The 27,399-nt window shown below is 34.1% G+C and overlaps 1 protein-coding gene across 4 annotated transcripts in view; it reads left to right on the plus strand.

Moving 5' to 3' along the window:
- LOC140449188 (uncharacterized) overlaps nt 1-27,399 on the plus strand; it is a 287,503-nt gene that overhangs the window by 231,091 nt on the left and 29,013 nt on the right. For all 4 annotated transcript variants that reach the window (XM_072542346.1, XM_072542345.1, XM_072542348.1 and 1 more), the window contains 3 exons: nt 6,784-6,883; nt 13,906-14,102; nt 21,800-22,042. In XM_072542346.1, coding sequence (XP_072398447.1) covers nt 6,784-6,883; nt 13,906-14,102; nt 21,800-22,042 — 540 coding nt within the window. The remainder of the gene's footprint in view (nt 1-6,783; nt 6,884-13,905; nt 14,103-21,799; nt 22,043-27,399) is intronic.

A 27,399-nucleotide genomic window follows, 5' to 3' on the forward strand; every position in this document is an offset into this window, starting at 1 on the left:
AACTTCAACGATCTCACAATGAATATCGATCGATTATACGCCTTTAGCAATAAGAAATCGTATAACAGCCCGTACTTCACAATCAGCGTGACTCACGATTGTTGGAGGCATCTTAAACACTGAAGTAAACAAGTATACAATGAAGAATTAGACTATAATGGCGTCAGTGCGTAGACAAGAGATGTAGGTAACCAGCGCTCATGCGCGGAACGCCGACCGTAGCGCGGCGGCGGCGGAATCGCAAAACGGTACTTACTTAAAAAACATGCCTCGTATGATGATTATTAAACCTAAAACTAGAAAAAGGAAGGCTTGTCCAGACCAATGAAAAAGAAATTTCAGAAAGTGTTTTTAGAAATTCAGGCCGAAAATACACCTATGTTAATGGTAATCTTATACAGGCTCGCAGTTTAGGTTCATCTTGCAATCCAAGTAGATTGAAATATGATGAAAAATTTACGTTACAAGAAAGATCACAGATCTTTGAAAAATATTGGTCAATGGGAAATTTAAATTAACAACAAAGTTATATTCTGAGATCCATGTCTATAATTAAAGCAACATATCGATATGCAGATAAAAGTAACACATCAAGCCGTGGTTAGAATCATGCATTTTATTTGGAAAACCGTGATCAGAAAAAAAAAAGAGTGTGCAAAAAATTTTTTATATTCATCATTGGAGTAGCTTATAGATGTAGTCGAACTGCTATTGAAACGACGGAAAGTGGCTTTATAAGCAACGATCCAAGAGGTAAACATAGCATGCATAAAACATTTTGTAACCAAACTATGAACAGGGTTTGTAAACACCTTTTTTCAATTCCGACAATGAAGAGCCAATATTGTCGAAGTAGTACCTCATTATAGATATATATATATATATATATATATATATATATATATATATATATATATATATATATATATATATATATATATATATAGAAGGAGGCAAAACATTGACAGATCTGTACGATAATTATAAAGCTGATTGCCAAAGAGACAACGATGAATTTGTAAAAATTGGTTTATATTGTAAACTTTTTAATTATATGTTTAACTATGCATTCTTTTCCCTCAAAAAAGATCAATGTCAGTATTGTAAAAAATAGAAAACTTTGAGCATTGGAGAAAAAAAAATAAGCCAGGAGCTAAAAACACTTGACAAAGAGAATGCACCTAACTAACTTACAAAAAGTTATTGTTTTGACCTAAAAGCTGCTCTAACGCCATTAAAAGGAGACGTTTCTGCTTTCTATTATAAATCTAAGCTATACTACTACTACTAAGGATTTCCACAGTTTTCACTGTCTTCCTTCACTCAACCGTTTTCTCCAATTTTCCCTGTCATTCCAGTCTCCATCTTGCAGGGTTCTTTTCTCCATAGCCTCGTCGATTTCATCTCTGAATGACCTTCGGGGTCTTCCTCTCTTTCTTCTTCCAATCGGGCTCCATTCTGTGATTTTTGTTTATCCAGCGTCCTCTGTCCGCTCTTCTGACGTGGCCGTACCAGGATAGTCTCTTCTCCTATATATAGTCGATTATGTCTGATTGCACTCCCATTCTCCGCTTAATCTCTGCGTTTTCAATTCTGTCTCTTTTTGTAAGTCTACAGCTTCTCCTCAGGAACTCCATTTCTACTGCTCTTATTCTACCTCTATTTCTCTTGTTTATTGTCCAGTTTTCGGACCCATATGTCAGGATACTTCTTGTCAGGGTATTATATATTCTCTTTTTTGTCTTTATCGTAATGTTCTTATCCCACAACACTGAGTTTAGTTGTCTTATACAGTTTCTTGTTTGTCTCAGTCTGTTGTTTATATCTTCTTCTGTTGTTTCCTGGTTCGATATTATGGTTCCTAAATACTTGAATTTATCTGTTCCATTTATTTGTCTTCCCTCGTCTATCTCTAGGTTTCTCATATCCTTGTTTTCTGTTGTTAGGTATTCGGTTTTCTCTAAGTTTATTTCCATTCCGTTGTTTTTATATTCTTCTTCTAGTTTTCTGAGCATAAAGCTGAGATCTTCTTTATCTTGTGCGATGACTACTTGATCGTCGGCAAAACTTAAGGTGTATAGGTATTCGTCTCTTACTGGTATGCCCATTCCTTCGCACTTTCTCCTCCATGGTTTGAGTGTCTTTTCCAAGAATATTTTAAACAGAGTAGGGGACGTAGCACAGCCTTGTAGAAGTCCTTTTGTCGTCTTAAATGGATTGTAGGCTTTATTTCCACATTTAATAGCTAGTTTGTTTTCTTTGTATAGTGCTTTAACTGCTTTTATTAGTGTTTGTCGGATTCCGAGATCATTCATTGCTTCCCATAATTTGACTCTAGGTATTGAGTCATATGCTTTCTTTAGATCAACAAAGGCCAGATGGACCGGTCTACCTTTTGCCATTTTCTTCTCTATCAGTTGTTCTAATGTGTACGTATGATCTAGGCATGATTTTCCTACTGTGAACCCTGCTTGGTCTTCTCCAATTTTTCCTATTATTTCAGTTTCTAGTTTTTCCTTAATAATTTTCCCGTAAAGTCTACCTACCGACGATATTATACTAATTCCTCTATAGTTTTCACATTTTTTCCCGTTTCCTTTCTTATGTATGGATGTGATGTATGCTTGTGTCCATTCCGCAGGTATTTCTTCTCCATTTAATCCTCTTTCCAACATTCTATGTAGCATGCGGAATAACTTTTCCGTTCCGTTTTTAATTAGTTCGTTTGGTATTCCTCCGGGTCCTTTGGCTTTTTTGTTCTTCAATGTCTTGATTGCTCTCTTAACTTCTGCCAGGCTTATTTCTATCTGGTCGTATGCCCCATTTCCTGCATGTTCTATATTCTCTTCCTGAAATTGGGGACGGTTTTCTGTAAGTAGTTCTACGTAGTATTCTTGCCACTCGTTTTCACTAATTTTGCCGATCTGGGTTTTCTCTGTCTTATTTCGTTGAAGTGCTTTTAATATTCGCCATGATTCTGAATTTCTCGTTCCTCCGATATGTCGTTCTATCTCTGTGCATGCTTGTTCCCATCGTTCGTTCTTTTCATTTGTTACTCTTTTCTTTACCTCTCTGTTTTTCGCTCTATATAGGTCTAAGTCTTTCTGTTTTTTAGTGTTTAGGTATTTTATGTGTAGTTTTTTCTTTTCTTTTATGCATTTTAATGTGTCTTCCCTTAATTTGATATTCTGATGGGTGTTCCTTTGGTCGTCTTCTCTAAGAGCTTCTAAGGCCGTTGAAATCAGGCAGGTTTTTATGTGTTCATGCATTTCATCTAACGTGTCATATCTGAATTCTTCTAATTTTTGGTCTAGTCTTCTTTTGTATAAATCTTTTATTGATTCTTCCTGCAATAGATGTAATTTGAGCCTCTTTTCGTTTATTGTCGTTCCCGTTGTAACAATCGATGTATGTTTTTGTTTTGTCCAGATATAGGGGAATTCCATCCATGCCACCACAAGTTTGTGATCTGTTCCACACTCTGCCCCTCTTTTCACTCTGGTGTCTTTTACTTTGATGGAGCTTTTGTGGTTCATGATAATGTAGTCAATAATGGATCTTAGTTTTCTTGTCTCTTGAGTCCATGTGTACTTATGTATATTTTTGTGTTTGTAGAATCCGTTCATAATTTTCAAATCATTTACTTCACATAGTTCTACCAATCTTTCTCCGTTGTCGTTAATTGTGTCTTCTCCAAATGGACCAACTGTTCTGTCATTGTCTTTTCTTCCGACTCTTCCATTTAGATCCCTCACTATTATTATTTCTTGTTTAGGTTTTCTCTTATCCATTTGATCCTGAAGTTGTTCGATAAATCGTTCTTTCTCATTGGCTCGACTGTCTTCCGTTGGACCGTATGTTGCTAGTATTATAATTTCTCTGCCATACATCTTGATTTTCAGTTTGGCAATTCTCTCGTTTATGGGTTCCCAATCGTCTATAGATTTTTCCCATTTCTTCTTTAGTAGAATTCCAACTCCAGCTTTTGCGCGGTCTTTTTTTTCTACTCCGCTCCAACAATGGATTAGTTCCCCTATTCTTTCCGTGCCGTTTCCTTTCTTTTTTGTTTCTGTTGTGACGAGGATATCGAGATTCATCTTTTCGAATTCTGATGTTACTTCACTGGCTTTTGTTCTCCAGCCCTGCACATTCCATGTGTCGATTCTTAGTTTTCTCTGTCTTTGTCTTTGGTTGAGTTTCGAAGCCGGGTTTGTTGAACTCAAAGCAGAAGTGCTCCCCCCGTATCCGATGGGGCTATCTCCTTCGGAGGTGTGGATTGCCACCCGGGGATTAATTTTAAAAATTTTTATTTCTGCCAATTGTTCGTTAGCCCTTGGATTTTTTTAAGTGTGCTAGGTTGCTAACGCCTAACGCTACAACCCCCTTTTGGAGGACCTATTGTTCAGCCGCCCACTCTGGGTCAGACGCTACTGTTGTCAGTTTTGGTCCGCGTCGGGTATTTCATTTCCCCGATACCACCCATATCTGGGAGGCATTCCCCTATCCGCCACCTGGGGACGCGTCCGGTAGAGGATTGACAACCTCCTCCTCGGATAAATCTAAGCTATCAACATATGAATTCCCTATATGTAAATTTAAGAAAAAAGGACTGGGAAATGTGCACAGCTATGTTTTGCAAGAAGGAAAAGGCAATAAAGGTGCCATAAAAATAGGTTTGTGCCTGCTGATGTATTTTAAACACACATATACAAAAATCGATTCTGACGATTTGAAATTCATATTTTACTCAGACAATTGTAGTGGCCAAGAAAAAAGCAAGTACTTAAATTCAATGTATTAGTACGCTGTAAACTATTTCAACTATGGTCCAAAGTATAAAATCAATCATCATCATCCAGCCTCAAGAGTCCACTGCTGAACATAGGCCTCTTCCTCGTGTTTCCAACCCCGTCTATCTTGCGCCGCTCTCATCCAGTTTTTATCGAGTCTTCTTAAATCGTCAGTCCATCTTGTAGGTGGTCGACCGACGCTTCTCTTGTCTTCCCTTTTCCTCCATTCCAATAACCTCTTTGTCCATCGCCCATCTGTCATTCTGGCTATGTGTCCTGCCCATCTCCATTTTAGTCTGGCTATCTTCTCGATGATGTCAGTCACTCCGGTTCTTCTCCTGATGTCTTCGTTGGTAAAATCAATGCGTACTCCTTGTTCTCACTTATGGTTCCCAAACGTGGACATTTACAAAAGCAAACATGGACAAAATTATAAAAACCCAAGGAGCAATGAAAAGACAAATGTTGTACATAAGACTAATGGATAAAAAGAGAAACGAGTGGAAAAGAGAGAAAATAAAAGTGAGGGATGTTAGACAAGAAGTTAAAATTGAAATAAAGATTTGCCGGACACAATATAAGACAAAAAGAAGACCGATGGAACAAAATTCTTATAAGATGGAGACCGTGGGAATATAAACGAAGCAGAGGAAGGCCCCAAATGAGATGGGCAGATGATATCAAGAAGCACGTGGGCTCTAGGTGGATGACTGTAGCGACAGACAGAGAAGAATGGAACAGGATTGGGGAGGCCTATGTCCAATTCAAAATTTTGTCTATCTCATCGCTATTTAGTTGTCGGCCATACTCAAAATGAGAGTGACAGCTACCACTCTTTAATAAAAAGAAATATCATAAAGCTTTAAAAGGAGGGCATATTTATCTACCGACTCATTACGCTACAATAATCCAAACTGCTCATTGTAAACAACCATTCGAAGTATACGAATTATGTCATAATGATTTTTTTGATCTGAAAAAGTTAAATACTAAAACAGCGACAATTTTCAATGAATATGTCCAAGGAAATACTTTTCATTTCAACGATATTTGTGAAATTCATGTAAAAAAAGCTCAAGTAGTAGTCAAGAAGAGTACAGATCAGTTAATACCACGAAGAAAAGGTTTAGAAAGCATGGATATTATAGAACTAGAAAAGGCTTACACTGAGAGCATGTCATGAAATGAAAAGAAGGCAAAATACCCCTTACTAGTCTCTGTGAAGACAAGAGTGTTTCACCAATTCAGCTGATTTCTACCGACATTTAAATCATCGTTAATCATAAATTTTCCTATTATTATTAATATATACTTTTTTTATTTCGTTTTTCTTATAGTTATAAATAAACACATTTTCTAATTCAAGTAACTTGTAGTATTCTTTATTGATCGTTTATTTCAATTGATAGGAATAACAAAACAAATGCCAGTCTTCTCTTTGCCTTAATTAGTCTTGAAAGACAAAATGTTGATATGCAATAGTGGCAAAACTCAAAATAAAAGTTAAATTTAACAGTCTGTGTTACAATTCGTTAAAGGCTACCTAACACTCTCCCAAATAAACCAAACTTTATTTATTTTTTCAAAAATAACATTCAATGTAGTAAAACAAATAAGACAAAATTACTTTTAGACAAACTTTAAACACCTCTTTTGAAAAATTACCAGTTTTTGTGTTGTGTCACTTTTGCATGCAGCTGACTATATATTGCTTTAGTTTTTTGTGAAGATTGAATCTGTAATTTCGTTTCGCTAGAAAATGCGTCACGCCTTAACTGTACTCGAAAAGCAATTTTCACATTCAAAATAGAAAATAAATATATGCGATTGATACCAAGTAATCGATATACTGATAATATACACGTTTCTTGAACTACAATAATTTCTTATGTACATGTAATCTGGAAACACTCGTTGTTATAACAAATATTCGCTCTCAAATACCCATTGACTTATTACCATCTAATCAATCTTCTTTACCTTCCTTATACAGTTCCGCCACTCGTCAGAATTTCAAATCAGAATGTTGCCGCGGCAAATGGATCAACAGCGGTCTTAGAATGTGAAACAGAAGCCTTTCCAGAACCCCTTCGGTAAGTCTTCAATCAAAATTATGAATTACGTTTATACCTTTTTTTGTAGCCGGTGTTTGCCTTCGGGATATTTTTATGAGTAAAGAAAAGGTGAAAGCCAATATTGGGATTGCTGAGGATGAAAAATTAATTAGTACAAAGGGGATAAAAATGTTACTTAAATTAAATAAGAAGTAGGAGATAAGACTGTTATTGAACAATAAAAAACAAAAGGGTTTTTTAGAATTTTTAAATTATATTTTATTTTAAAGTAGAAATTATAATATATATGAAAGGTTTAATTAAATATCCATTAGGTAATTATATTTCCATCTGCGTTCATAACATTTATTTGTTTAAATGGTTTTATATTTACAGGAAAGGCTGCAAATATGGGCTGGTATTGTCATGTTCAGTACATGTGACCATCTTCACATACTAAAGGTCCTAATAGAAAAAGTTAACGAATACAATTTACCAATCTGTTTAGCATTTATAGACTACGAGAAAGCTTTTGACAGCATAGAATTATGGGCTATTGAGGAAGCACTGGTCAACAGCAGAATAGATTCTAGATATAGGATATTAATACATAATATGTATCAACACGCTGAAATGGTAGTCACGATGGATAACGGAATGAAAACGAGGCCTATAAAAATCAACCGAGGAGTAAGACAGGGAGACACCATATCTCCAAAACTATTTACTGCCGCACTTGAAGACATATTTAAATCACTAAATTGGGAAACAAATGGACTATCGATAAACGGAAAGTATTTAAACCATCTAAGATATACAGATGACGTAGTACTAATAGCCGACAGCTGGAAAGAACTTCACGATGATCGATGAGCTTCATACGGAATCCATAAAAAAAGGACTGAAAATGAATCTGAGTAAAACTAAGCTAATGTCGAATAAAGATGATCAACCGACGATAACCATCCAAGGAACAAAAGTGGAATATGTAAAAGAATACATATATCTGGGTCAGAATATCAAGGTAAACAAAGAAAACCAAACTACCGAAATAAGCAGACGAGTAAGAATGGGCTGGGCCGCATTTGGAAAACTCTCATACATACTGAAAGACAAAAAGTACCCCAAAACCTTCGAACCAAAGTGTTCGATTCTTGTATCCTTCCCGTTCTCACTTACGGAGCTCAAACCTGAACATTCACAAAAAAGAACATGGACAAGACTCGAAAAACCCAGCTAGCCATGGAACGACAGATGCTTGGTATCTCACTAATAGATCGGCAAACGAACGAAGCAATCCGGAACAAAACAAAAATAAAGGACGCCGCGAAACAAGCAGCTAAATTAAAATGGAAATGGGCTGGACATAACGAACGTCTCGAAGATGGTAGATGGAACAAAGAAGTCGGAAACTGGCGACCGTACGATGCGAAGAGACCAAGAGGAAGACCTCAAATGCGCTGGAGCGACGATATCAAAAGAGTCGAAGGACCAATGTGGAAACGCCTAGCACACAACAGGGATGAATGGCGAGAAATGGGAGAGGCCTTTATTCGACAATTCGGATAGAAAAAGGGCTATAAAAAAAATTGTCATGTGAGCTAGGTATAGGGCAGTTTATAATAATTATTTGTCGGTTGGTGTGAGTGTCAAAACTTTTTCAGGGTAAGTTGATAAATTCCAGTATTTGAAAATGAACAATAATTTCAAAAAAACATCTGTGTCACGTGGAAGCTCTATAATCAGTTTTTGATATATGCTAATAAGTTTTCTTCAAATTGACTACTTTTAGACATAACCTCTTTTGTTGTGCAAAGCAAGTCTGTTAACAATATGGGCAATGTCTCAGTTTTTATTATATTTAGAACAATGTAAAACATACTTCAGTTATTTCAGTATATCTAAAACAACAGCTAAAAGAAGATAAAAAAGAAAAAAATGGGATGAGAGAATGGAACGTACAATTATAACTGTCAGGCAGCACGAAATGGGTACGCTTAAAGCTGCTTAAATGTTTAATGCCCCACGGTCTACGTTGCAACGTTCTGCAAGAAAACTTGACCTAAATCCTATTCCTAATGAAAGCTAAATTTCATGGATTAACTAGAAAAGATCGTAGGAGGATGGCATACGTCTTAGCTTATAGGAACATCAAACATCTGTTTGGAGGTAATACGACAGGCAGAGCCTGGCTGAGGCTTTTCCTGCAACGCCATAAAGAGCTATCAGTACGACAACGAACCGGGAATATCATATTCATGATTAAGAGGCTTTAACAAAGAAAATGTCGTATCCTTCTTCAATGTTCTGGAAAAAGAATATGACAAACGGTTTTATATACCTGAATGTATCTTCAATGTGGACAAGACAGATCTTGTCACTCCACTTCAGAACTCCACATCTGAAGCTATATAATCAAACCCTCAATTTCACAAATAATATCAGATTTTTAGGTATGGTTTTTGACCAAAAGCTCTCCTGGAAAAAACATACAGAAGAACTTAAAAAATCATGCCAAGCAGGATTAAATTTTATGAAAACTATTTCCAGCAAAAACTGGGGAGCAGATCAAAATACACTATTACATGTATATAAATCTTTAGTTAGATCCAAACTCGACTATGGTGCGATAGTTTATTCATTAAGCAAAGTATCAATATTGAAAACCTTAGAAACTGTTGAGTCGAAACAGTCCCCGTCTCTCATAATAACCGATTCACTAAGCTCACTTCACACTATCAAACGTTTATATACCAATAATCCAATTGCCTCACATATTAAATCAGAAATAGAGATTCTAAATAATATTAAGATCACTGTTGACTTCATGTTTGTTCCATCACATTCAGGTATACAAGGAAATGAAGAAGCAGATGAATTAGCCCGCTTAGCATCCTTCAGCCAGGACTCCATTCTTATTAATGAGGTTTCTTCAGATGACTTCAAGTCAGAAATAAAATATAAAGTGTTAAGTGCGTGGCAAAATAAGTGGAGTGCATCACAAAATAAACTCAAGGAAATCAAACGATTAGTGAAACCGTGGCTTCAACCCACAGCGAATAGACACGACCAAGTGAGAATAACACGTTTGCGACTAGGACACAGTAACTTTACACATAAACACCTCCTTACGCGAACTGTGCCGCCAATGTGTGACAATTATCAAGTAACAATCTCCGTGAGCATATACTAACTCAGTGCAAAACATATGAAGCAGCAAGAAAGAAGCACACTATCCCAAATAATATAAAGGAAGCCCTAGGAAAAAACATGAACATTAAAAACACAATAAGTTATCTTAAAGACTCAGGACTGTATCAATTATTGTAATTTTTTTTTTAACTTGACCTGTATTATATTTTTTAGGTCGCTAATAACCCTAGTGGTTACAGCGTAAATTAATAAAAAAAAAAGCTTACGCCTGCAAATAATATGTAATTTTTGATTGAGCCAAGTCGGAAAATAACTTTTTATTTAAAATAAAAGTAGCAGTTCTTGCTCTATGAGGCAAAAATATAAATTCAATCATATTATATGTATAGTAACCTGTAATTATGTTTTATAATGATCAGTTATGTTTTTTTATTATTATTAATTTTCCGTTCAATGAGATATACGCTCTTGCACTTTTTCAAATCTGCTAAAAGACTATCTGAATTGGCTTCTGTGGTAGACTTAGTAAAAGTACATAAATAAACATAATCAAAAAAATTTCTTGTGACTGGAATTCTAAACATTTATTTTTTATTGAACGTTCTATTTTAATTACAAAATGTACCCGTACCGCTTGTAAAGAATTGAATTGAATTATTAATGATTAATAAATAATTAATAGACGTGGTTTGATGACTATATTAAAAGAAAAACTGTTTATACAAAATAAAACTATTTACGTATGTCACACTTGTGTAGAAATGAACTGGTCACTGCTGTGTCCCTTGACTGGTTTTTTTGACTTCTTCCGTGGAGGAATGAAGGGCAACACACATCAGGGACGGCGCTACACAAATTGCTCGAACACCGCTTAAACACTTTGGCTACTGCGTGTACGATTTCTGGTATTATTTCCTACTCTTCGGTAAATTTTTGCTATAAAGGATTCCGTTTAGGTATCTTTCCGTGCATGTATTACTCTTGTTCTTATTTATTTGCGGTTTCAACCTGTTCTGTCCATTGTAACATAACACCTTGGTATTAATATTCTTTACATACTTTTACTTTTTTTCAAGTTTTCTTATAATTATAGATTACAACTTTCATTTCCTATGTATAGATATTTCATCTTTTTAATACTTCTTTAAGTATTGAAAGTCTCCAACGTGGATTCCCCAATGTTAGAAGGTTTCTTTCAGCTATATATATATATATATATATATATATATATATATATATATATATATATATAACGAGTTTATTACAGCTGCCGACGTTTCTCGCAACCTAGCTTCCAACACTTGCGATTGTTCCAGTCATCTACTTGTAGACCCCTATCTTCCATTGCACCTTTTACTTCTTGTCTCCACGATCTTCTTGGTCTTCCCTTTTTCCTGCAGTTGGTGGGAATCCACTGTAACATTCTCTTTGGCTATCGTTGATCATTCATCCTTTCTACATGGCCATACCATTTCAGCCTTTTGCATTCTATAGTTTCCAAGACGTCAACGTCTATGCCCATACGCTCTCTGATTTCAGTATTCCTTACTCTATCTCTTCTAGTGAGTTGGCAACATCTTCTCCAATAATTCATTTCCATTGCTTTTATTTTGGATGCTTCATTTTTATTTATTACCCAAAGCTCTGAACCATATGTAACAATGCTTTCTATGATACTTTTGTATATCCTAATTTTTGTGTTTCGGGTGATGTGGTTATTCCAAGGTATACTATTCATCGGTAAGATAGTTTCGAAACAAATTCAGATTTCTGCTTTAATCTGGAGCCTTCTAAAAATTGCAAGACATGACCAGACGATGATAAAGATGTTAAAGAAGACATGGGGAATCTAAAATTTGCATTCCACGACATGTCTATTCATCTAGGCAGAAATCCTAACGAATTTGTTTCTCGTACTCATACAGAGTAGATCCGAAGAAAATGAAAAAGACAGAAAAGATTTTATTTCACGTTCAAAGCGTCTATGTATCTATTGATACGTATTTCGCTTTAATAAAGCTCATCAGAATAGTTATTCATAGCCGTTCTAGAACGGCTATGAATAACTATTCTGATGAGCTTTATTAAAGCGAAATACGTATCAATAGATACATAGACGCTTTGAACGTGAAATAAAATCTTTTCTGTCTTTTTCATTTTCGTATACTATTCAGTTGACGTATTGCTGAATTTCCTTGACCAATTCTAGTAGCTATTTCTTTTGTATTCCAACCATTGTTTGTAATGTTTACACCGAGATATTTATAGCTATCAGTATTTTGAATTTTTTTGCTTCCTAGTTCTAAGTGCTTTCCTTCACCTCCCACTACTACGTACTCTGTGTTTGATGGATAAATTGATAAGCCCCACTTAGTATATTCTTCATCTATCTTTCGTAACATGTAGTGGATATCATCTTGATTTTCTGCAAGTATTACTTGGTCATCAGCAAAATGCAAGCTGTACAGTGTATGGTCTCCAATTTTAACACGCATATGTTCACATTTTCTTTTCCAAATATCCAAAACCCCCTCCAAATAAATCTTAAAGAGTGTAGGTGCAATGCAGCAGCCTTGGCGAAGTCCTTTGGTCACTTTTATCTTTCTTGTCACTTTTTGTCCAATCTTTATTACACTCGTCATATCATCGTACAACTCCCTTACAGCATTAATGTAAATCGGTGGAATATTCTTGTCTTCTAGCACCTGCCATAGCTTGGCTAATGGGACACTGTGATACGCTTTTTGAAGATCGATAAATACCATGTGTGTCTCCATATTATGTTCCAAACGCTTTTCTATTGTTTGTTTTAGGCAGAACACATTGTCTATACAAGAACGACCAGTACGAAAGCCACTCTGATCTTCAGCGTCTTCCCAGCACTCTTCAATTCGGCTTTTAATTATCTTCCCGTAGTCTCTACAGATTGAGTTAGTTACACTAAGCCCTCGGTAGTTCTTACAATCTTCTCTGTCGCCTTTATTTTTGTATAGATTGCTGATATACGCAGTTTTCCATTCTGGGGGTAGCTCTTCTCCTCTCAAGAATAAATTAAAAGTATAAGCCAATAGCTGAAATAGTTTGTCAGGGCTGTTCTTTCAGTTTCCTTATCATATTATATTCCAGATTTTCTTTATCTCCTGACAGTATCTATATACTATAGGCCAAATACTGTTTCTTTACTATCGCTGTAAAGTTTATTTTCCATTTTTATTTTGTGGTGAGGTTTTTATGATTTTTTTTGACAGCATTTATGAGAGACTGGTTAATGGATGTGTTTTATAATTCCTCTCTTATTGTCCTAACGTATATTATCATGGACTTTTGAGAGATATTATATTAATAGGATGTGTTTTTCTGAGAATTGCTGATCTTTTTTCTCTTATCTGTTTATACAGAATATATTGTTGGTGAATAACCTTTCAGCTCCAAACCTGAGTTATTTTTCTTCTTACATAAATTCTGCTTTTATTAGATGTTTTATCTTTATTATTGTGGTATTTTGTTTTGTTTTATTATTTTTTGGATAAGTAATATTTGTTTCGTCACATCTGGTTCTTCGTTCTTTCGATCTTTCGATGTTCTGTCATCTCCTGGTAATTTTCTGCTTATAAATTTTCTAAATGATTTCTTTATCTCTCTCTACCACATAAACATTTATTTCAAATTTATTTATTTAAAACTGATATTCTGCAAGTATCTTTTACTGTTTTTTTCACAAGAATCTTTTTTCTACTTTAAATTAAATTTTTTGCAATAAATAAATCATAAATAGTGCATTTCTATGTTAAATTTCTTTATTACGGTGTAGCATATATTTTCAAGATAGCCTTATAAATAATATAGTTCTTTTCAGATCAAACAGTGTTGTTATGTTAAGAGAACTTGAAATAATACATTATTTCCAGCTACTGGGAACGTTCCGATGGGCGGTTGCTGGAAAACAGCGACAGATTCAAGATAGACAATTCTCTCGAGAGAAACGGTTACAGATCCAGAATGCAACTGAACATTACGAAGATAAACAGCAACGATTTCAACTACAAGTATTATTGCATCAGCAAGAATGAGCTACAAACTACCAGGGGAGAATTTCAGCTAGGAAGTAAGTGGCACTAAAACAAAAAGAATTTCTGTAGATATTAGTTGCGAATTGAGTAAAGTAATCGTCAGGAAAGATGAGTTATTTTGTAGAAAAAGGACAGAGATTAGGTTATGTAGTACGGACGGTTAAAGTTAAAACTACAAAGATGTTATAAAGCATGTAATCAAGTGAATATCTTTACAATAAGCAAAAATGTATCTGGTGTAATTTTTCTTAAAATTGTACTTCCGATTTATCCGGAAATATCCTTATATTTTTTAATTTAAATAGAATACTCCGTATATTTTTGCTGGGAGCTTGTCAGTTTAAATCTCTACTAATATTAAATAATGTAATAAATACTATATTTGAATGCAACTATATTGGTCAATGCAGCGATTTCTGCACCATTAGCTTGATGTCTCATGTGCTAAAGTTACTACGAAAAGTCATCCATAACCGAATATATCACAAACTGGACATAGACGTTAATGATACACAATTTGGTTTTCGCAAAGGCCTAGGAACGCGTGAAGCTCTTGTTTTACTTAATATACTGATACACAGATGCCTGTACGTCAATCAAGATATATACGTATGGTTTATTGACTATAATAAAGCATTCGATAAAGTACGACATAAACAATTAATGAATGTCGTAAAATCAAAGAAGATTTACAATGACCTCAGGATCATATCAAATTTATACTATAAACAGTGGAGTGAGACAGGGATGCGTATTGTCGCCAATTCTTTTTAATGCCTATTCCGAAGAGATCCTGAAAAACGCTCTTGAGTGTGAAACAGCTGGAATAAAGGTAAATGGACTTCCCATTAACAACATTAGATATGCGGACGACACTGTGATCTTAGTCGAAAATATTGAAGATCTTCAGAGACTGGTGACCAGAATAGCGGAGTATGGAAAAGAGTATGGTCTAACAATGAATGTCAAGAAGACGAAATTTATGAGAATATCCAAAACTCAAAGAAATAACGAGAATCTTCTAATAAACGGAACCAACGTCGAACAAGTGGACAAATATGCATATCTGGGAACAATGATTAACTCCACAAATGATTACTTTCAGGAGATCAAAATCAGAATAGAACAAGCTAGAGCAAATTTTAACAAAATGAGAAAAGTGCTATGTACAAGAGAAACAAAGAGGTTCTGAGAAGGATGAATAAAGACATAGAAATTTTAAATATAATTAAGGCAAGAAAATTGGAATATCTCGGACATATTACACGTGGAGAGAAATACACCTTGCTCTAACTGATTATGCAGGAAAAAATCCAAGGAATGAGAAACATAGAGAGGAGTAGAATGGCATGGCTGCGCAACCTGAGAGAGTGGTACGGATGTACATCAAATGAACTTTTTAGAGCAGCCGTCTCAAAAGTCCGAATAGCTATGATGATTGCCGATCTCCGCCGCGGAGATGGCACTTGAAGAAGAAGATATTGGTCAAGGCAAGGTCAAACCATGACTATATCGGACAACCAATAGGGTAGGCAACGCGAAACCATCCCTTTATTTCCCCCCGAAAGTTCATGGTATGAGCAATAGCTGCGAGACCTCAGATGACGAGTTTCGCGATCCGGATGTGTGAAATAGCTTACCGGTCATGTAGACGTGACTCATCAGGCTTTACATGCGAAATATGCTACCGGTGAAAAAGAGAAACTTAACACACAACATAGATACATGGAATGTCCATGGTCTCTTAAAAACTGACAAACAAACTATTCTGGAGAGGCAACTGGAACGAACGAATATCTCGGCGGCCGGGTTCATTGAACTTCTGGCTACCTCACAACTAATTTGAGACATTTCATGTGTTTTTCCGGCAACAATAACAAAAATATCAATGGTGTTGAATTATGGGTTTCAAAATCTATCAATGATCACTGATCGTAGCATTTCCTTAAAACTGAATGAATATCCCCGTATTATTCATTTGGTTTAGGATATGCGCCTACCTTAACTGCTGATTAAATATTAGGGTAAGAAATACCATTTTTGTTTCTTAAATTAAAAGCTCGTACATTGCAAAAACAAAAATAGCAGTCATCACTGTGATTTTTGGGCTCTCTCTAAACATTTATATTGCAAAAGGTAAGGACTGCTTTTTACCTTAAAACTATTGCATCAGTTCTTTAACATAGACTAAAAAACTGACTGTAATGCTCAAGGTGTATCTTGATTGCCTAACTTTATAACAAAATAAGCGAAATATACTTTTTCAACGAAATCAAGAATGTTTCTTTGTTACTTTTTAACGGTATAGTTATAGTTACCGCAAATTAAACAGACGCAATCTGGCGAGTTTACGTATCCTCTGGTAGCCATTGTCCAATGTCTATACAACACAATATAGTCGGTTCGCTATATTTACGCGGGTTTCGGATTAACAAAATTATGCTAATGACTCATTGATAACCAGTTGCAGTAAACGACTTCCCAGAAAATTAGGTAAAAACTGCATTAATGGTCATATTTTAAAATACATTAAAATAACATTAGGGTAGGTATAAATTTGTTACAATATTGCAGTTGAATTGATTCTTTGCCAGTGTTGACATTGTATGTTTGGTGGAAATATTTAAAAATGCCTAGACGTGTGTTAGATGTAGATAGTCTAATTTGTAGACACATAAGTATTTTACGGATGAAAAAGAAAATGGCGGTCCTTTAAAATCGGTAATGTCTGTTCAATAAGCGCGTATGTGATGCTCTAGGAATTAGTGAAACCAAACTAAGAGGAGTATTACAAAATCGCAATAATGAACGGCCGAAAGAAGATCACCGAAAAACTCGCCTATCATTGAAAACGAAAGATATTCCAGATGGAAAAAAAATTGAAATTCGTGATACCATTTATCGAATACGAGCCAACAAGGAACATGTGACCTTAAATACAATTCTCCTGGAATTAAAAGATAGAAAATTTGACGAAATTGGCAGAACAAGTCTATGGCAAGTGATACATAATTTGGGTTTCAAATTTCAAAAGGAGGATAACAGAAAAGCCCTTTGTGAAAGAAGTTCTGTTGTGCATAAAAGAATTAACTTTCTAAGAAAATATTCCTAATTAAAAGAAGAAAGGGCAAATTTTATATATTTAGGCGAAACATGGATATTTTCTAGGGGTGCAACCAAAAGAATATGGCAAAGTAAAGTCTATCAAACATACTGATGGAGAAGGGAAGCGACACATAATTTTACATGCAGGAGGGAAATCGGGTTTTATAGAAGGTGCTGATTTAATATTTTCATCTAAATCAAAATCAAGTGATTATCACGATAATATGAACACAGAAATTTTTGTAAAATGGTTACATGAAAAACTTCTCCGAGGTTTAAGCGAGCCCAACGTAATTATTTTAGACAATGCACCTTACCATTCTGAAGTATTAAACAAAAGTCCAACGAATTCTTAGACTGTTAATAAAATTAAAGAATGGTTGACAAAGGAACATATACCATTTACACAACATATTTTAAAATCAGAATTATTACGCTTAGCAAATATCCACGCAAAACCAAAAACCTTTGTTGTGGATCAGATTATTGAAAGTTAAGGTCATCAAGTTTTACGTCTGCCACCGTATCATTGCCAGTTTAATCCCATCGAATATATATGGGGAATAGCAAAACAATATTATGACAACCATATTGGGCCTAACGGTTATAGCGACGACGCAGTTCGGGAAACTTGGCGAAAGGCACTTTCAATTGTAACTCCAGAAGTGTGGTGCAACTGTATATTCAAGTGCGAGAAACTAATAGAAGATTGGTGGACTCGTGAAAATAAAATAAACGAAATAAGTCCAATCATAATAACAATTAATGGTGATGACAGTGATGATGATGATGATTATGATATTTTTGATGATAATGACTGATTTTCATTTTTGTTGGCAAGTTAAATTTTTTTATTTTTCATTAGAAATTCTCTCCATGGAACAAATATACATAGACCATATTTTCTGTGTGAAGTGTAATATAAAATTATTATTAGGTTTATATTAGCCACATTAGACTCCATTAATGAAGTAATTCTCCTTATTATACTGTCAATTATATAAAAGATTTTCCCTTATTATTTAATTAAAAAAACTTATGGATTATTTTTCATTTCATTTGACCAGTTGATATTTCCCCAAAGAGCAGGTAATTAAAACTGGGTACTTACAATAAAATTTTTAATCCGAAACCCGCGTAAATATAGCGAACCGACTATAACTTCACAATACAAGAAAATAGTCACTACTTCAAAGCAGTAGTAATAAAAATACGTAAACTGCAACAAGCGAAGAGCTGTTGCTACTACTGTAGAACAGTACTGCTTGTTATTGGCGGGAGAAGGGTCCATGAAAGGCAGTGACATGAAAAAAAGCGCAGTGAGTTGGCAAGTACATGGGGAGGGGGTACGGCAAGATCAAGTGCTCAACGTGATGGAATTTTTGTACTATTTGTCGCAAAATCAGCGTTTAAAACAGCATGAAAATCGCTTATTAAATTTAAAATGATTTTTTGGTCGCAGAGCTGTGTTATCACTCAAACCACAACATAAATATTGAAAAAGGAATTATTAGATTACTATACAGGGTATAGTACCCTGACAAACGAACACTGGAGATTCCTCAAATAATTTTAAGACACTTGTGTTAGCAACAACACTTTAATCTCAAGTAGTCGATGAATTGTCAGTGACGTTTAATAACAATTAAATTATTTTATCTACACTTTTATTGTACTCGACAGTGAAATTTGTTTAACACGTCTCTTTTACTATATTCTTAAATTTGTTTGCCCGCAATATGGCATACAATTCAAATTCTGAGATGACAGATATACTTTTAGTATTAGGGGAATGTTCGGGAAATGCTGCTGCCGCTGTAAGACGCTACAGAGAAAAGTATCCGAACAGAAATATTCCCAATGCCAGGATTTTGTAAGTACTGAACGACGACTGAGAGAAACCGGTTGTCTTCAAAGAAGGAATACAGATGCTGGTCATCGTAGAGAAGCAAGAAATGTTCCCGTTGAATAGCAAATATTGGATGCTGTAATAAATGACCCCACAATAAGTACACGCAGGTTATGATTAAGAACGAATATTTCCCATCAAAGTGTTTTAAGAGTTCTGCATGAAGAGCAATTACATCCTTACCACTATCGACAAGTGCAGGAATTGTTACCTGACGATATGCCACTTAGAGTTGATTTTTGTGAAGTATTGCAAAATAAAGTTCAAACTGCACCAAATTTTTTAAGCAACATTCTGTTTACAGAGGAGGCCACATTTACAAGACAAGGTATGTTCAATTCTAGAAATATGCACTTCTGGGCTGAAGAAAATCCAAGGGCTACAATGGAAACTCACTTCCATCACACGTTCAAGATAAACGTTTGGGCAGCTACTTTAGGAAATAGTTTCATAGGATACCACATCTTTCCCGGAAATTTAAATGGTAACATGTATTACAATTTTCTAGACAATATTTTACATGATATTTTGGAAGATATTCCATTACAAATACGAAGAAACATGTTTTTCATGCATGATGGTGCTACACCACATTACACAAGAATTTGTAGAAGGTGGTTACATGAACATTTCCCTGATAGGTGGATAGACCGGGGTGCGGATGCACCGATTCATTGGCCTGCTCGTAGTTGTGATCTTAATCCAATGGACTTTACAGTATGGAGTTATTTGAAATCAAAAGTGTATAACACTCCAAAATACAGTAAATGGATTAATGCGTTCGCTAAATAAAAGAATTAGATTATGTATTCAACAAAATGGAGGACATTTTGAACAGTTGTTGTGAAATATTATTTTCGCCATTAATTAAATGTTAAGTATTAATTAAGTTTTCCATTTATTTGTAATTTTATTGCTAACAAAAGTGTCAATTCCAAAGCATACTTGATGAATATTAAGAAATGTAACGATTACAATTAAATACATGTATACCTTCGAGTTTAAATAAATCGAAAACGGTGATATCTATCGAAATATTACAAGAGCACCTTTTTTGCGTAGAAAAGTCTGAGGAAACAATTTTTAAAATATTTTTTTAAAATATGTAAAAATTAAAAAACATGTGACCCAAAAACCCCCACTTACCCACCAAAACTATCCTGTATTAATATAGGATGTGGTAGGTGGTGACATGAAATTAATTATCCTAATGTCTTATAATCACTCCCAAAATATGAACTCCGTATTCAAAACCGTTTGGAAGATATTTGAAAAAATAAGAATTTCAATTCACCCCTTTAAAGGGTTGTATCTCCCTTATTATTCAGTTTTATAAAAAAGTGTACATAAAGAAGTACCCTTATTTTTGGACGTACTATGAGCTTTAGAAATTAATGTACATAATTCTGGACCACCTTGTATAACACAACAATACCATATATGTACAAAGCTTATCTAGATTTATTCTTTTCAAAACTAAAACCACCAACGCATAGGAGAGATCAAAAAATTGGATTTATAAAATATCATGTAAATACAACACTTTTTATGTGGCAGAAACCGAACGATCCCAAAGTATTAGAAAAAATAAGCACGAATCATCGATTAGAAATAGAGACTTTTAATCAAAATTAATAATAATAATAATAATAAAAATAATAAGCTATTTTGGACATGTCCTTCGAAGAAATGGTCTTGAAAAACTTACCATCCAGGGAAAAGTAGAAGGCAAAAGAAATAAAGGTAGATCTCCCACACGATACACGGACCATATTGTTGCTACCATTGGCGCTCCATTGTCAGAATGTGCTAGAATGGCAGAAGATAGAAAAACGTGGAGGAACATTGGGAAATTTAGCTAATAGCTTCATGATATCACGATACCTGCATCAGGTTAACGACTAAGAAGAAGAAGAGAATCAAAATTAAGTAATCAAAATATCATAATATAACAATTTCGATTATGTACGATTAACAGTTCTACTATTTATCTCTGAGAGACTCCACATAAAGAAAAAAAATTATATAAGAGAACTTTTCTAAAGATGTGTTGTTTATCGATGAAGCCAATTGTATTACGAATATAGCGTACGTTTATTACAAAGTTTTCGTTATTGGGCAACGGATAATCTCCATTGGGAAATAAAGTGTAAAATTTAGTATTCTCAAAGTAATCAACATCTAGATGGGACACCCAACAAGCAAATTATTGCCGTTTTGGGTTTTGAATAAAACATGGACATACACACAACTTTTTAATATTATTAACAGCTGTTGTGCGATGCCATTCATGACTTTCCAATTAAGAAACGATTGAGTTTATTTGTTCAGTTTGTTATTTATATCAAAGATCTGATGCTGGAGATTGACGATATTTTTTTAAATCAATGGACTAACTGTGATAGTCTAGTTATAAATTTTCCATCCTGATTAAAATATTTACTCCATACTGAAACTGGTTGAATAATTTTCTCGTTTTTTAGTTTGTAACTATTTTCAAACTTTTTACGATATTTGTCCATTGTAAAAAATATGTATTGAATATTGCAATCAAATCAAACACTCATTAATCAAATTTCTCGTTATTATTTTTTTCCGGAAAAGACTGAATTCGAAGAGGAGATAAAACATAAAAATGACGATTCAAATATGATTTAATATTCAAATTTTGTGAATTGTTTACATAAAATTATTATTTTGACAATATTTCTTTTGTAGAGCACACTTCAAACCAATCGCTTTACTCTGAGCGAGGAAAAGGACCAAAACTTTTTGGAATGCCACCACCAGAAAAAGTATCTTTAGAAGATTTATGCGGCCCTCCAGTTCAATGCCCGGATTGCGATTCCAAAGAACTCAAGTGTTCAGCAGGTGTCTCGTTAGTCGATTTGATTAGTCATTGGGAAGTAAGGCCGTATCATGAAAATATCACCTACAGTGGATTTCCTAATAGAGCTAAAGGTAAGAAGTTTTGAAATACTTATTTTTAATTTATGTCAAATAAACGTGATTTGGTTTTTATATGATCATCATCATCAATGGCGCTCTTCGTGAGTCTTTGCCGCGTTTACTATTGCCTTCCATGTTTGTCGGTCTTGTGCCAGTAATTCCCATTGTCGCACTCCCATTTTCTCTAGATCTACTTTGACTGATCTTTCCACCTTTTTCTAGGCCGCCCTACAGACCTTCTTCCCTCTGTCCTTTCCCAGAACACATTGTTTATAAGGCAATTGTGGTTACTGCGTATCACATTCTGCCCCTCCATTCGTTTGTCACGCTGTCTCTACAAGGGCCATATATCATTCGAAGAATTTTACGTACTTTTAATAAATACATATGCACTCATACAATTTATCCAAAAGCTTTTCCCGAGCTCTAATTGTAAACAACGATTTTTTTAAACCCCAAGTTGCTTATCTAATTGCCTTTATGGTATAATAGAACATATATGAAGATAAATAATAAGTTCTGAAGTTATATTAGTTTAAACAAAAAGATAAAAAGAGAAATCAAACGATTTCTACCTAGCGAAACCGAATTCAAATTTTTACCACTGTGATTCCTAAAATTTGCGAAACAAACAGCTGGATAAATTACTCGGCAAGGGAATCTAAAATTGCATTCCACATGCCGTTCATCCTGGTCAAAATTCGTAGTGAATTCAGTTTCTGGTACTCCAAACGAAGTAAGTAATAAAACATAATGACGGTACTAGGTTTTTGTTTTGATACAGGGCAGCGACAACCGCAGGTAGTACCGTCATTATGTTATATAAATTTAGTTATTTTTTTTAACGTACTTGACTGTGCTAATGAAATATTATTATTAGAAACCGGATACACTTCATAAAGTTGATGTTTTTATTTCACTAAAAATAAAATGGGAAATTATCACTCCCTATTTACGAAGTTAATGGTAGAAGGGCTCAACTTAATTATTACATTTCTGTTCAGCAAACTTTATTACTCGAGGACGAAAAAAGTTAATTGGATTTTCATGATGCTTTAATTTCCCACAGATGCACATTGTCTTTTTTCCTGGCTTCTCCTTTCATTTATTATCGTATAAGAGAACTTATAATGGATTATTGATTTGAATACTTTGGAAGTAATTTATTTGCTAGGGAAGATTAACTACAGAACCAATAAGACAAATCATTCGCGGTGCATTGGTGTTAAGGTTAAGCCCCACTTGGATAATTTGTTATGTTAGAAGTTTTTTCAAGTACAATCACAGACTGACATGATTTTTAGTGTTTTGAGTTTGACATGTGTTCTTAGCTAATACGGGTACGCTGATTCTGAACATGAATTCGGTTTAAGCCCATCACGTCAAAATTTTCACAAAATGACAAAAACCTTGTAAGATATTATGTACTAGCGCAAACAAATACCTTATTGATATTTCGTAAATTGTATTAAAATTATTTCTTTAAAATACTTTGAAAGAAAATATTTTAATACAATATGCTAATTCCATTTAAATGGAAACACAGTTGTGTATTTCGTAGATAGAGTTGGTTGGCGTCAGTTGTTTGTATCATCGAGTTATATTTTGTTTTATGAGTGTTTATCGCAGCAGATGATACTGTTATACTGGCCGATAACATCGAAGATTTACAGATGATGCTAAATAGAGTAAATACAACTGGCAACCAATTTGGACTGAAGATCAATAGAAAGAAAATTAAATTTATAGTGATCAGTAAAAAAAACATTTAACATATTGACCTGAATATTGATGCCGAACGTATTGAACGAGTACACCGATTTAAATATCTGGTATATACAGTAAATGATAAGAGGGACCCAGATGTAGAGATTAAGATCCAAATTGAAATAGCAAGATCCAAATTCATCAAAATGAGAAAGCTCTTAAGCAACCGCCACCTAAGCGTTAACCTCCGATGGCGCGCCACGAAATGATACGTACTCTCTACGCTACTTTACGGAGTTTAGGGATGGACGTTAACAGCAGCAACTATAATAAAGTTAGCAACTCTAGAAATGTGGCTGTATCGACGCATACACAGACAGAGTGACCAACACAGAGGTATTAAGACGAATTTGTAAAGAGGTGGAATTGTTAACAACTGTTAAAAGGAGGAAAGCGTCATACCTGGGCCATGTGTTCCGTAATGATAAGTACAATCTGCTACAGCTCATCGTGGAATGCAAGATGGAAGGTGCAAAAGGTTTGGGCAGAAAGAAGAAATCCTGGCTGAGAAACTTGAGAGAATGGTTTCAAATACCAGACGCTGCGAACATAATACATGCGGCACAAAACAGAGAAATCTATCGTTTGATGGTCGCCAATCTTCGGTAGAAGACGGTACATAAAGAAAGATCGCAGCATAATGTCATCAAGAAAGTGTAAGAAGAGTCCTGATATATTTGGTTATGTGTGTGGCGATTTAACAATAGAAAAGCATCAACGAAGCAAAACAGACTTTATTAAAAAAACTTATCACTAGACATAGGCAAATATGCAAATTTCATAATTTGCATATAATGCATAAAAATGCAAAAATGTCAAATTTTACATATTTTTATATAGTGCAAATAGTTTGAAAATTTGGTGTTAACTATATATTTTTATATTCAAACTTACAGAATGCCAATATTTAATTTGGTTTTATAATCACTTAGTCTTCATATTCTTGGTATAGTAACTAATAAAAGACAGCGGCTTATAGTTTTGTCACGGTTTGTCCTGGAATTAAGGGTTTTTGTGTTTGCCAGTTTATGTCTCTAGGTAAAAATTTTTATTTTGACGGTCAGTTTCACTTGGTTTCACTTTTGTTGTAAAATTGGAGGCGTAAACAACGTGTATTTCTAATTGTAAATAATTATTGTGCTTTGAAAATGCCGAAAATAAGCAATGTTTCAACTTGGATAAAACCTTACAAAGAGCTATCTATGGATATGGATAAAGTTTATTGCTGATGTTGTGGCAAAACCGTAAGTACATACGTTTTATTTTTTATTTTATTTTAAAAATTTACATGGTGGTACAAACAAAGATTTTAAAATTGGAGATTATGTTTAAGAAAAGTACCGACACAAGGCTAGTTCGCAATAAATCGATGTATTTTTTCTTTTTTCAAGCATTTTTTAACCTCCTAGTGATAAAAAATAGAATATAGTCATATTGATAGCACATTATGTATGCAAATCCTCAACAGGTCAAAAAACCATAGGCGTCACCCTATATTTGTTTTGAAATAAATAAAAAAAATTAATATTTTAAGATGCCGTCAACAATTCATTATCTTTTAAAAAATCTTCTGTAAAATAGGTGTCCACTAATCTCACTATACCTTTTTTGTGCGTAAAAAACGTCGGTATAAATGCCACACGATTATTGTTAATTATACACGGGTGATTAACGAGAGAATTCAATTATTGATTTCTATACAAGTTATCGCCTGACACAAAAAGAATACCTTCTTTGAACGATTACCTGGAATTACTGATAAGGCTTCACTAATGATAGTTTAAGTAGTTTCTATGCCACATTACAGCTTATTCTAATAATATAAATTAGAAATTGTTTGCATCTTCCATTTAGTTTGTAGATGTACATTGTTCATGTCTTACCTACCTAAGTTTTTGGGGTCGATATTTTGTTATTTGCATTTAAAAATGACGTCGACAACAGGTTTTATCCCGGTTAAGTGTAGTTTTAAAGGTGCCTTCAGTCTAAGAGAGAAAAATATAATATATTATATTAAATGTACACGATGCACTTGTACATCAACGCCCTTTAAGTAATGTTCGTGAAATCGTTAACATGTGTTCAAATATGACAGGGGTTGGAGAAGCAACAATTTATAGATTCCTAAAAGAAAGAAAAGGAGGAACTGTTTCATCTCCCAAAAAGAGTGGAGGGAGTAAACCCTTGGAAATTAAAGAAATACATAAAAACATGATAAGACGCAGCGTCCACTCATTTTTTTTTTAACAAAGAATTTCCAACATTGGACAAAATCCAAACATTAATTAGAGAAAACGAAGAGTTACCAATCATAAGCAACAAGAAATTATGGGGACTATTGAGAGAGATGGTATTTCGTTGGCAGAAGAATAGAAGAAAATCCGTTTTAATTGAAAAAGATTACATTGTATGTTGGAGACGAGATTATCTAAGAACCAAAGATTACGACGAGGAAATGACTGCTGATGTTTTTGAAGAATATTTTAAGCAAATGTTGGATTTAATTCCAAAAAATTCTGTCATAGTCATGGATAATGCTAGTTAGCATTCAAGACTAGCAGAAAAATTGCCAACAACGACATGGAAAAAAAAAGGGATAATCGAATGGTTGGATAAACACGCAATTTGGTCATACTCAATTTAAAATTGTTTTCCTATATACTTCTGTAAACTTGTTGACAAATATCTATTTTTCATTGAGTCACCCGTATCAACAGTTTAGGGATTTGCATACATAATGTGCTATCAATATGATAGAAATGGACTATACCTATTTAAAATTCAAATCATTCAATAGTCTACTGAAAGGTCGCTAACATTTTTTTTCTAACAATAGCATAGTTTGCTTTAATTTTGCTAAAAACAAAAACATATCATATATTGGACTTAATTAATTAAGTGCTTTTAATTTATGCTCACAGTATATTTTCTTTAAATGTAAACAGAAAAGACCAAGAGCCTCGTGTAAATATTTGGGGGTTCTTTGTTCTTGCACAGTCACTTCTTGACATTTTTAAGATTACTACACCGATTTTAATTTGATTTAATTCAAATATTTTAATTGTTATGCCAAAACGGTTCATTTTTAGTTTATTTCTACATTCTTAAATTTTAAAAATGGGTACAACTATAGAATATTTATATTCTTTTTTAGATTTCATCTGAAAAAAAAATTTCAAATAGATCAGCATGTCAAAAACTACATCCGGTGAAAAATATTAACCTTCAGTGTCCAAGTACTTTCAGTCAAGTTCCAAAAAAAAACCGAACAAGAAACTTTTAACGAAGGCTTGTGTCGTGCATTAGTATCTTCTAATATACCGCTTTCAAAATTATCTAATGAAAACTTTATTTGCAGTGGCTCAATCTGCCCCAGGCTGAATGTGCCCCACTCTCCCCTACCATAAAATTTCAAACTCAAATATAAAATAAGTTGTGAAAACAACTGTTTATGTAATATAAATAAGTTTGAAATGCAAAAACGGTACAAAAAAAAACAGCAAAAACCAGAAACCAAAAACGTCACAAATTGTACTTCAAATCTGAAGACATCCCTAAGTGTCTTTTTGGTACCTATCTCTTTTCGATGTACTGAGTCTAGA

Source organism: Diabrotica undecimpunctata, chromosome 8 (genome assembly GCF_040954645.1).
Source record: "Diabrotica undecimpunctata isolate CICGRU chromosome 8, icDiaUnde3, whole genome shotgun sequence".
NCBI lineage: Eukaryota > Metazoa > Arthropoda > Insecta > Coleoptera > Chrysomelidae > Diabrotica > Diabrotica undecimpunctata.